Consider the following 12,789-nt stretch of genomic DNA (forward strand, 5'->3'; position numbering starts at 1 on the left):
TTTTGAATTTGTGAAGGACCACGAATTTAACTAAATTGCTCCATTTTGAATTTTTAAAGGACTACGATGGATCTTTTTATTTGCTAGGAACTAAAATGAGCACCAAAAAGAGTATTTACTCTGATTATTAACTTTGATTGGTCTATGGCTTTTTAACCCTCGAAAAAAAAAAAAGACAGATCACCGACTCTTTTTATTAAAAAAAAAACTATTTATCATGCGAATCAAATTTGAATGGGAAGTGTACATATTTATGTGTAACTTGCGCAAATTCCAAAAGCGTTATGTCACATGTTACATTGTGTAAGTTGCGTTGTTTTAATTTTTATATAAGTCGCACATAGAGATGAAATGCGATTTTAACGTATTCATTTTCCATGCACACGTTTTTTAATCATATTATATTAATAAATAAATAATTTGTGATAAGAATTGAAGGTGTAAAATGTTTATATTTTTACATTAAAAGGGTCAAAAAAGCCTTGGTCTATTGTATAACAGTTTTTATTTCTAAAATGTATTTTGGAGAGGTTTCATACCTACTTAGATATTAAATCTCACCCTAAATGATTTTAAAAAAATACACCCTCTTAATTACTATTTCTATGTTTATAATATGAGTTCGTTTTTTCTACAGTTACTGCAGATAAATTATCTGCAGTAAGTTCCATACGACGTCGTTTTGGGACGAAAATCATGGTGTTTTTGTAATTTTAATTTATTTCAGAGTTATTATAGTCTTTGTAATTATAATTTTCTAATCTTTCAATCTCAAAATGACGTTGTTTTGGAAGTAAATGCAGATAATTTATCTGTATTAACTGCAAAAATATTTTTCTGTTATAATATTTAATGTTATTGGTTTAATTTTTTTTTTCTTGCTAATAATTTATATTTAAGTTGGTGATTTAAAAATAATATCAAACCATTCAACCGGTTTAAATGTTAAGTGGCAGTGGAACATTTTTTATTATAGTTTAATTTAATAATCGAACTAACAGTTAAAATATTGTGAACTGATTAAAATCAGTCAAAATTTGATTGATTTAATCCATTTGTTTATTTAGTTGAACTAATTAATCATTGATTTTTTGAAGAAAAAAAAAACTTAATATTTTCCACATTTCATAAAAAAAATTACATATTTTATATTAGTATATGTAAATTATTATTATAACGTCATAAAATTTAAAAAAATTAATCTGAATGAGAAGCTTGACTGATCCATAAAATATTAAAGTGAAATAAATATAATCGTTGGATCAACAGAACGATCTAACGGTGAAATTGATTGGTAGTAACATTGGGAGTAACACTAATTTGTTATTACAATATCCTTTCCCATAAGCTAATATTCAAAATATTTTAAGAAAAAGGGATATTTTTCTTAAATTTAATGAAAACTAAATACATGATAAATAAATTGATATACTTTTTAATTGTTATATGAAAATTAAAATTTCTTTCCCTTTTTTGGGGAAAAAGAACTAAAATCACCAAAAAATTTATAAGAAATCAACTTATCTCATAATTTTACAAAAATAAAATAGTGTGCCATTAAATTTAATATTTACATCTGAATAAAAAATAATAATATCATCCTTCTTTTGGTGATAGTGGTCCAATGCATCCTCTGTTTCTATAAGGAGCTAACCTTAGGGGTCATACTCCGAAAAAATGAGGTTGGAGGAGGTTGTGTGGGGATATTTCCAAATTATCTACCCAAAAAAATAAAAATCTCTTTCAATATATCATATCAAAAATCCGAATCTGCGATAAACATGTTTCACCTATTTAAATTAAGGTTTAATGTTACTCATATTGTAAAAGATAAATTTATCTCCTACATATACATAAAAGTGTATGGGGCCCATACTTTTTCTTTCTTTCTTTCTTTCTTTCTTTTCTTTTCACATGGATCTCATATACTTTTATGTAGGGGTGAAACTGGGCCGGGCCGGCCTACAGGAGCTACGGCTCGGCCTACGTCAGGCCAGACCTGACCTAGTATATTTCGTAAAATAGGCCGAACTTGGGTTTTGAAAAAGCTTGTTTAATAAAAAGGCTGTAGGCCCACTTTCACAAGGCCTGGCCTATAAGCCTACAGGCCGGCCTATATTGTACTATTTATTTCAAATAAAATAAAATATAATAAGTATGCCTTGAAGAAGAAACAAAAGATATAAATTTAATCAATTGCAATTATTTATAACTTAATTATATTCGATTATATTTTAATAAAAATTTGCTTTATTTCTTATTAGGAAGAATCAACATCTCAGCATATTAGATTGTGTATATGAATATATTAAAAGGTTTTTGGGAGAGGTTATACTTACTACAAGCATTATGATATGTTTGTTGGATTCATGTAGTTATTTTAATTTACATAGTATGGATTGTTTGTTGGATCTGATGAAATATTTGTTATTTAGTTTGAGCATTTTGCTTTTGAAAGTGACTTAAATGTAGATAGTATGAGTTTTGTTGTGATTCATGATTCTGTTTGGACGTTGAAAATATGATTTTTAGTTTAGCAACATAATTTGAGTATTGTGTAAAGTTGATTCATGGTTCTGCTTGGAAGTGAAAAATTAACAGGATAACGAGATGAGTCAGGCCATTTGTTTTTTATAAACGGGCCAAGGCAGACTAACAGTTAGACTCGTACCAGGCTTGGGCCAGGCCAAATTGAAATTTTTTAACGTAAACTTCGACTTTTTGGGGCAAAGTTTGGCCCAGCCCAGCCCACTTTCACCCCTACTTTTATGTGTGAGTAGAAAATAAATTTGATTTATCTCCTATAATATGATAAAACACTAAACTCTTTAAATTATAACACATAAACTTATATATAACTTTAAAAATAAAGAAATTACCACGCGTAAATAATTGTCAAGAAAATAAAATGTTTAAATATAACTGAATACTCATGGCTAAGGTTTGTAATGGGACATGTTAATACATATAAAAATTCATATTTAGGTTGATTTATATTTAAATATGTATTATTTTTAAGTTTGTAAAATATGCAAAAATTTATGTCATGTTACATGTTAATGCGTGAATACAAATTTGACCTGTAGTTTTTGGTTAATTACTATTTTAACCGATGAGTTGCATATCGTCTAAAATACCAATCATATTAATATTAAGAACTCATAAGTTTCAATTTAGGTATTATTGATATCGGATCGAATCAACTTATAAGATTTATGTTACATTTTTAACAGAATATATTTTTTCTACAGTCAATATAAATAAATTATTTATATTGAGCCCAAAATGACGTTATTTTGAAGTAAAAATCAATATATTTTTGTAAGTATAATTTATTTTAAGATTATAAAAAAAAAATTATAATTTTTAGTTTTTTAATTCAAATAATATCGTTTTGAGAATGAATATAAATAACTTATCCATGTTTACTATAAAACATTAAATCCTATTTTAAAACAAACATTTGACACAAATAAAAACTTATATTGTGTCAACCAGTGTTTTAAAACTCGGATCGGTCATCAACTGGGTCGAGGTACTGGATCACTGGGTCATTGATTCAACCGGATTCAATCAGCTTTACTGTTCACATATTAAAAAGTATAAACATATTTTCTACAAAAAAAAAATATATAAACATATTACTTATATTAAAAATTCACATAAAAAAACTATCAATGAGCTTCAAGAAAATAAATTGGTTCTCAATGATAACAAATATTATATACTTCTAAGCTTATAGCTCTAGACCATATCCTAATATTGGATTAAAATTGCAATGTAAGCTAAATGCGCTTTTTGTGCCTTGACATAACACGGATAAATTAAATCATGATAGCAAATAGTAGGTATGAAATATACACTAAGGAGAAAGTGTCCACCGTTGAGATGAGACCATGAGTGTTTATCCCCTCTTAACTTCTTAATATCATTATAAAATACAACTAAATTACATAAATGAATTGGACTAATCCAAAATATCTTCTTATTTGCACCTTACTTATTAATTATATTTATCACAAAATATGAACATGATTTAATTCAAGAGTTCTCGTCAACCAAAAAAAAAGAGGGTCAACTGATTTAACCTGGGTCAACCGGGTCATCGAGTAGTCAGCACTCGATCGGATCAACCGGTCCAAATCGAATTGACTACAGAACCGATTCAAATAATCATTCGGACTGGGGAATCTATCGAGTTACCGAGACTCGGGTCGATGCGTCTAGCCCGAGCCGATTTTTAAAATACTGGTATCAACTCAAATTTTGACTTTTAATGGTGGCCGAGCATCTTTTATATATTAAAAGTAAAAATAAAATAAACTAGCGGTCGGTGCAGCAGCATAACGGTAGTGACAGACGCATTAATGTGTATAGTGTGAAACTCGAAAGCCTCCTCTTAAATATTATTCTTGACTGACGTTATACTCATAAGATTGTACTGGAGTTTGGCATTGGCAGTGCGAACTGCGAAGCACTTTCCTCTTAATTTCTATTTAGCAGTAACAGGGTACTAGCAAGAATTCGTAGTGTAAATAAATTGAATTAAGCTTTGTCTTAAAGAGGTTAGATTTGTAAAAAATAATTTAGATATAGTCTGATATGTTAATTTTGTATAAGCTCAGATTATAAGTTTGATTTGACGTATATTTTAAAAACAAAAACTTTGGTCATGCCTGTTAATAAACTAATTATATATTCAATAATTAAATAAAAAATTAAAATAATATTATTTTATTATTTAAAATTATCAAAATAATAATTTATTTATTTTATTTAAAATAAATAATATAATATAAGTTGAAATGTAAATTTATAGGCTCAATTTGTAAAAAAAAAGTCTATAATCTGTTTTTTAAATAAAAAAAATTTTAAGCCTAGTCGTAATATTTATTTGACTGATTTAATAGGTTGAATCTGACTTTATATAGATCGAGTCGTAAACTTTTGTTAAATCGGCTAACTCATTTATACCCTAGCAGAATTTCCTTACGCTTGACCAATAAAATAAAGAAATCCCAACCACCGAAGATTTGTTTGCACTTCAAATTTCAACGACTCCTACAGCCACTATGACCTTCAAATTCCAATTATCGGAACAAAATGACTTCACTCTTTTTCTTTTCTTTTTGGTAAACAATGACTTCACTCTTTTCTCTTCCATAATTCCTTGGCAAAAAATATTTTTAATAGAACGAGTGTCGTAAAGGTATTAGTTAAGATTTAAAAAATAGAAATGTTAAATAAAAAATAAAGTATTTAAAATTTCCTTTTTTAAAAAATATTATTATTATTTTAAAAAAATTCGAATGTTTCGAATTATTTATCATTTAGAAAATTTAAAAAACATTAAAAAAATTCAAATTTTAAACTTTTTTTGGTACTTCCGCTACATAAAATTAAACAATATCGATAGCATTAAAGAGTAAATTAGTGAAATATAATTATAGTTTTTTATAATAATATTTTTAATGAATTTCTTAATCCTTTTTAAAAACTTTAAATGATAGTTATCTTTAAATTGAGAAAGTACGTTGAAATTTTAAAAAAATTTACTTTTATTTTATATGGTCCAGGGGTCACAAATGATGATAGAGACCCACTTGATAAGTGTTGGGAGGGTTGTCTAGTGGTGTAAACAATTGATGAAATATTTTTGGTATATGAATTAAATAGTATATTTTTTAGTGTAAAAGTATAAAATATTGTCAATTTGTCATGTTGTGAGGACCACGTAAAAAAGACTTTTTTAGTCTTTTAGGAAAACACTTTTTATTTTTCAGATTTGGGTTCTTGTCTTATACCCAAGTTTCTCTTTCTGCAACACTTTTTCTTCGTGTGTGTTTTTGCATTTGAAGCTTGAAGCAATTCTTGGTGGAAGCCTTGAACGCTTGGAATTCCTTTCGCATTTTGTAAATGTTTATAATTTAATTAAATTTTAAATAGCTTCATATAATTTAAAAAAAAATTAATAGAATTTTTATATTCATAATTTTTTAAATAACTTATCTAAGTTTCTAATTAGATGTTTACTAATTATAAAATTATTACTAAGTTCTTATCTATTATTGGAATACATACTAGCTTCAATAGTGAGAATATCCCTGTATACTTTTGAAAATGTTTAACGTATAAAAATATAATAAAAAAATTTGTTGCAGAAAAAAATTTACAAAGAGAATTCTAAAATTTACAAAGACAAGACCAACGCCTTTCATGACAAATTGATTGCGGGAGAAAAATATAATATTAAGGTTAATGCCCCAAAAATTAAGGTCTAGATGGGAAGGCTCATCTGTTGTTATTAATATCTTCTTTCCTTTGTTGCAATTGAGTTTCAAGATGTGACAGCGAACGGAATCTTCAAAGCTAATGGCATCGATTTAAATATTTTCAACGAACTGAGATTTAAGCATTATGATAGTTAAATTCTCTTTAATTTTATTAATAACATTATGAGATTACAAAAGCCTCCGTAATTGTTAGCTGCATCAGTGTTCTTTTGATCAATGTTTTTGTATTAGTGTTTTGCATGCACTTGGACATAGCTTAACATGTGGTTTTGTGCAGGGATGGCAATTTTTAATGTGACTCGCTTGTATAACATGAATACGATACAAAAAATTTGTGTTTGAGTTCACTTATTTTATGTTATTTTAAGACAAGTTGACTCATTTTTAAATTTATGTTATGTTTGTGTTGGTAAAAATGGATATACAAAAATTTTTGTTGTGTAGCATGTCAACCCATGAAGATAAAATTGACCAGCTTTAATCTTATTACAGGTTATTCATGTCGTGCCGTAAACAAGATATTCATGTTATGTTGTGTCATGTCAACCCGCATAATAAATAACATACTTTGAGATTGATAAATTATTTGTGTAATGTTGTGTCAACCTGTATTCCATATAATTTTAGAAATAATTTTAATGGAACACATTCCATGTAGTTTTGTAAGCTTAATTTCATAACCATGGGATTAAAATGGGGTGTCAGAGTAATTGTAGAGGGTTATAAAGGGCAAAAAGGTCTTTTCTTCCTTAGATATTTTGAGCCAAAATTCATACATACACACTCTCGCCTACTTTTCTCTTTTCCTCCTTCCACGATTACATCTCCATCTCTTCCCCTTCTTTGTGCTATTCAATCAAGAAAGCCAAAATGGCCACAAATTCTTCATCTTCTTCACCCATTTCTCTTGGAAGCTAGAACCCACTAACTATTTCTTAACCTTGAAGCTTGGGAAGTTTAGAAACTTATCTTCCTTTTGAATCTTTCTTGGAGGTGCCACTTTGGTGGGTGAAAGAGGGGGCTTCTCTTGTTGAAAATTTGGACAACCTTGCTTGTTCTTCCCTCCCTGAGTGATAGAGGTAAGGGTTCATGGCCCCTTTGAGTTTCATGAGGATTTACAAACCTAAGGTTCATGATTTATGGGTCAAATGTTGAAATTGATAGTTGTTTTATATTTATTTGGTGTAGGAGTGTTGAGATTGATAGTGGTTTGGTGAGGAACAACCGTTGGACCCATTATTGGATTAGGACCTTGGTTCTTGAAACTTCAAGAATAGGGTAAGTACCCTAGTTTTATGTTCTTGAAGATATTCTAACTGATGGCAGGTTATTTATGAATTATATCTATTATTCATTGAATCCACACCCTTTGAATATGGTGTGGAAGTGTGTGACATTGGCTTCTTGGACAAAAAGAAAGTGTTGGAGGCCATTGCTTCAAGAGGTAAACTCTTTGAGCTTTGGATTAATCCCACTTAATGTTACACCACACTTCTAGGGAGTGTTTGTTAATTACTTAAATGATTGGTTGATTGTTAGAAGTATGGTATAGGTGCATTCATAAATAGTTGTTATTCATTGTGGATGAACCAATAAACAAGCATTAGGGGCTAGATTGTATGATTAGTGGACGAACTAATATACAATTGAATGTTTAATGTGATGAATTGGTTGCTTAGTTCTTTGACCAATTGAACTTATGTATGGACTTCCCTTGGGAATTTATCCTAAGAGAATTGACTCTTAAAAGTTCCATACGGACACTCACTTTGAGAGGCGGTTCATTAGAGTGAACCTAGTGTATGGGGTGCACAAATTCAATCAATTCTATTTTGCCTCTATGTATATATTGTTATTATGCCATGTGTTTCTAACCCTTCATGCAAGAAAGTAAACTCAAGGGTGGAGTGATCCTCCAAAGACCTTGAGTTTACTGAAATTCACATCTTACCCCGTTTGGGGGCATATGTTTTAGGATGTCAAGGAGGAGCTAGTTCTACTAAAGGAAAGGAGTATCCATAGCACTTTTTGGTGTATATATAGTGATATCATGTATTTTGGAGAGTACACTAGCAAAATCATATTTTGATAGAAATTGTAATCTTTTGGTTAATGACTTGTAAGATGACATGTATATTTAGATTCAAGTTCTGTGCTATGGTTTGTAATTCGAGTGATTAAGTAACATGTATATGATATGTATGACATATTCCATTAGGACTTATGTATATTTGATGACTTGAAGCCAAAATTGATGAATCCATGGGTGGATATTGCATGCTAAGCTTTTGGATAGCTAGGTTTATGTTTTTGATATGAGAAATTGCTAATTAGGTGGCAACTTAGGCTTTGGAGGGGATTACATAGCGCATTATACAACAAACATGGAAATTTTGGTTGTTGTCTCACACATTCGTGCTGAAGGCGCAAGCAAACGGAAGTAATTTCTCAATTTTTCCTGGCAGTGCCGATTCCGCATTGGGGGAGAGGATCTTCTAGTTTATTTTTCCTCCATTTTGGCTTGGCTTGGCTTGGCTTGGGCCCTTCGACTTGATTTTTGTTCCATTTTGAGCCATTGTCTTGAAAGTATTCATGAAGTATTTAAATAACTGAGGCAACTAATCGATTACTTGCTTGTGGTAATCGAATATTTGCCATTGACAATGAAGTATTCGATTTCTTTTGGGGCTGGAGTCAATTACTCATACTTTGTGAGGCCTAAATCCACTTCTAATAAGTTGTGGTACCTTAATTGAGGGAATGAGACCCTATGGAAGTTGAATGAACCTCTTGCCATGATTTGGAGTCTTAACATGAATACCCATCATCTAAGGGTCGGTAAAGCTTTAAGTCTTGAAGATTTAAAGTGGCTAAGTGAATGTATGAACCATATATAGTATGAATGAATTGAGTTGAGTTTAATATCATGATAAGGATAGAAAAAAATTTAACTCACACTTTTGTATATGGATAATTGAGTAAATTGACTAAGTTGCAAATGTAAGTGTCAAAGTAAAGGATTTCCTTAATGATTCTTGATTAATTATGTTAATACCATAAATGAGTTAACACACCGAGTGTTACTCATGACATGTCAACCTAAATTATCACCCTAATTTTGTATTTGTCTTAAAATGTTCATGCATCATATCATATTTCTACTTATATTAGGTATAATAAAATCAAATTGAATAAATTTTCACCACTCAACCTAAAATTTGCACTTTAAACTACAAAATATAGCATAATTTTCAAACAGATACTAATTTGACCATTACAGTAATATAAAAAGTGTAAAATATATAATCTCATTTTAAAATTTACATGAATCACTTGAGTTGGTGACAAGTTTAAACAACCAGACCACAATTTTTAATGTTTCTTTTATTTAAAGCGAGACCACTAGGGATACTAATTGGTTCCTTTAACAAAAGGTAATATATCCTTATAACCATGGAAAATTGAAAAGGTTCCAAAACCATGTTTCCACCTCTTTGTAGAATATAAGAAAACAAATACAGCACTGTGAACAAATACAACGACAAACAGTGAAGAAAACACTTGAACAAGGAAACATAATTAATCCGCATGCTTCCACCTTAAGCCTTGTCCATATACTAAGTCCTGAATTCGTCTTCTTGATGACATCTTGAATCAGCTCCATACACCAAAATTCAGAGAAAAAGTTATGCCAGAAATAAGATTTCAGTGTTGATACGTGATAATGATCAACAATAGCCGGTATCTCAAGAGCATCAATATCCAAATTGTTAACTTTTCAGAGCAGATCAATTTTACCACTCTCTACAAGTGGCTTTATGGATTTGTAACATATGAAGTAGAGGACATCAGGCTCCATTTCAAAGAGCTTCGACCTGCCAGAATAATCAATTAAACTATTTTCTATATATTTTTTTTAAAAAGAGCAGAACAAATTCATGCTACAGAATTGCCTGTCATCAACAGGTCCATCTTCAAGTTGAATGCCTGTCAGATATTCTTTACTTCTACATAAAACAAATGTGTCTAGTCTTGGTTCTGGGACTGAAACATACAAACAAAATAATTGTCACAATAGTAGATAGTTCGTTTATATCAGGAGACATCCTAGCCTCAAGCACATAACATATAATAGATTAAAAGCCAAAGCATGATTTTAAGTAAAAACAGACCCAAGCCCTAGCAACGGAAGACTTCAGTTAGCAAAAAAGAAAAGATAAATGGGAAAATGAAGGAGAAGCCTCTCTAATATGGTACTTCATGAAAAAGAATTCATAATAACTGAGATGCTCCCAAGGATAAAAAAAAATACCAAAGACCCATGATTTCTGTCCACAAAGAAAGAATCACTATTGTTATCCGTACAGCAATAATATACAAGGTTTATAAGATAGCTAATCATGTGCAGCAGTCAAAATCTAACTGGATAAACAATAATCTAAGAAGCAAATAAATAAATAAAAATGGACGAAAGTAGGGCCCTCCCCCCGCTTTTTTTTTTTCTCAACATTTTAGGTTTGCTGGGTTGACAATATTAGACCAGAAATAAGACTTGCCTTCTGGGATTAGCTATAGGAATATTTGAAACTAACAGCAGCCATAAGGTCACGCAGTATTTACCGGGATATCAAAAATATCATTATAGCCATCAGCATAAAGTATTACGCCACATTTATTTTGTATCATCTGATTTGATAATGGAAGGATGCACTATCCAATGGATTGATGCACTTCAAACAACTTCTAGTCAAGTATGTGAAGTTTAGTATCCAAAATTTCATCTAGAAATCAGCAGAAAAGCTACAAGCATAAAGGTCATAATTTATTGATAAAGCACACTACAAAACTGATCCTCAGACTTTGAGTTTGATGCCTTCAATCCAATAATTGCCATTGCCCGTTCTTTCATACTACTTGCCATAAAGCTAGCATGGTAAGAAACTTTAACTCATAGCTGACATAGTTTTCAGGCAAAGCAAATTTACTAACTCAGACACACACAAAATGGTCCAAAAGAAATAATGAAATACCATAACTTAAATTGACTTCTAAGGAGGGTAAATTACCCATGTCATCCTCGTCACTTGTTACAGATTGCTTCAAAAGAGATTGATAATTTTCAGGCAATTTTGATAGAACATTCTCCTCCAGATGTTGTTTTAGGTCATTTGTACACCTGCAATCAGAAAACAAAATTCAAGAACCACCACAAGCACACTTTTATGTTATCAGTTTAAACACATTGGTAGTCAGAAAACAAAATTATAAGCATAAAACAAAACAAAAGCCTTTCCTCCTAGTGAAATTTTTCTCCTCTTTAGATAGCCTGTTCCAAAGCTCATCAGTTTTTTGGATGTGGAACATGTACTTTTCAATCTGCAACGAAAACATAGAATATAATTAAACATAACGCAATCTTTTGAAAAAGCAATTAGTTAAGTATATCCCTAGCCTGACTAGTCTTCAAATATTTCAGTAATTAATATGTCTCCGAATTATTTTAAAAACTGTTATACAGTTAGAAATGAAGGCTGTAAAAATATAATTAGAGAAAAATTAGTATTTAGGGAGAAATATCAGGCAAAAGAGAGTCTGTACAGAAAACTTAATTTAAATCTTGTTAAACATTGGCACATCCACTGCCAATACTTTACGATTAAGGCTATATAGTAAATTTTATTGATTCATTTTTCTTAATTCCTACCAAATGAACCAATTTAGACTTAAACACCCATAATAATCCTATTGGTTTGAGTGTAGGGTAATAGCTGATGGCTACCTTCTGGATGCGAATCCGAAGATATGATCTTAATAGAAACAGGGTTCTATCCAAATCCATCTGATATAAAGAAACCGAAAGTGGGTCACTACCACCGGTGGAATTCTCCTCCACAGTTTCTTCCTGCAAGAAAAACAAAAATGCATCAAAGTTAAGGGTAAAAAAACAAATGTTCTTGCCAAGCAGACACTACTGTATGGGTTATAAATAATGAAGATACATTGACTTTATACGGTCACAACAGCAATCCAGGCACAAAATTTCTAATTTTCTGAAGAAAAATTTGGAATTAAACCAAAAGAAAAAAAATCACAAAAACATTAATTCAAGGTACCCAGTAAATGAAAAACCCACAAAAACCCATCTTAGTCTGATTTCTCCCAGTTGAAAAAATTCCGAAAAGCTTGAACTTTATATACAGGTGTTCAAAGTTGAAAACCCAAAACTGATTTCAGAATGCAATGTATAGCAAGGAATCATTTTTAAAAAGAAAAAAAAAAGGTATAGGTAGAGTTTGAGCATTTGAAAGGTTACCACCAATTGAATCTGTTCTCTGACACGGGAAATCAAATCAGATTCAAAGCGAAGAATCTCGGGGGCTGCCTTCTCGTTACGCCAAGCTCGCTTGAGAAGCACAACGTCAGTGGTTGAAATCAAAAAATCATAATCCTCTGTTGGTAGCGTTGATCCTCCATCCACTGAGCTTGAAGCCATTGA

General features: G+C 30.5%; 1 protein-coding gene and 1 long non-coding RNA gene across 4 annotated transcripts; one reads left to right on the forward strand and one right to left on the reverse strand.

The window, feature by feature from the left end:
- Positions 1-7,113: 7,113 nt before the first annotated feature.
- LOC133304642 (uncharacterized) lies at positions 7,114-8,502 on the forward strand. Its single transcript, XR_009750644.1, has 2 exons — positions 7,114-7,372; positions 7,482-8,502. It is a non-coding gene; the product is annotated as an uncharacterized LOC133304642 (long non-coding RNA).
- Positions 8,503-9,795: 1,293 nt separating this feature from the next.
- On the reverse strand, positions 9,796-12,789 carry LOC133304645 (DNA replication complex GINS protein SLD5). Of its 3 annotated transcripts, none has more exons than XM_061504692.1 (6): positions 12,607-12,789; positions 12,073-12,195; positions 11,591-11,669; positions 11,360-11,473; positions 10,258-10,337; positions 9,796-10,161 (listed from the first exon to the last, which is right to left on the reverse strand). In XM_061504692.1, the coding sequence occupies exons 1-6, from the start codon at positions 12,784-12,786 to the stop codon at positions 10,072-10,074; spliced, it is 666 nt and encodes a 221-aa protein (XP_061360676.1). In that variant the 5' UTR covers positions 12,787-12,789; the 3' UTR covers positions 9,796-10,071. The 3 variants fall into 3 exon arrangements, with proteins under 3 accessions (XP_061360676.1, XP_061360675.1, XP_061360677.1); XM_061504691.1 differs by having other exon boundaries at positions 9,796-10,168; positions 10,247-10,337; positions 11,360-11,468; positions 11,586-11,669; XM_061504693.1 differs by lacking the exon at positions 12,607-12,789 and adding an exon at positions 12,407-12,481 and having other exon boundaries at positions 9,796-10,168; positions 10,247-10,337; positions 11,360-11,468; positions 11,586-11,669.

The sequence above is a fragment of the Gastrolobium bilobum genome, unplaced genomic scaffold, assembly GCF_033153095.1.
Source record: "Gastrolobium bilobum isolate Gb01-03AN ecotype WA unplaced genomic scaffold, APGP_CSIRO_Gbil_v1 utg3506, whole genome shotgun sequence".
Classification (NCBI taxonomy): domain Eukaryota; kingdom Viridiplantae; phylum Streptophyta; class Magnoliopsida; order Fabales; family Fabaceae; genus Gastrolobium; species Gastrolobium bilobum.

Excerpts from the sequence above, each read along its gene's own strand:
- LOC133304645 (XM_061504691.1), bottom strand. The coding sequence starts at position 12,786 with ATGGCTTCAAGCTCAGTGGATGGAGGATCAACGCTACCAACAGAGGAT. Across the intron at positions 12,196-12,606 it reads GAGAACAGATTCAATTGGTG|GAAGAAACTGTGGAGGAGAA; the intron begins GTAACCTTTCAA and ends TTTTTCTTGCAG. Across the intron at positions 11,469-11,585 it reads AGAAAAATTTCACTAGGAGG|TGTACAAATGACCTAAAACA; the intron begins AAAGGCTTTTGT and ends TCTGATTGCAGG.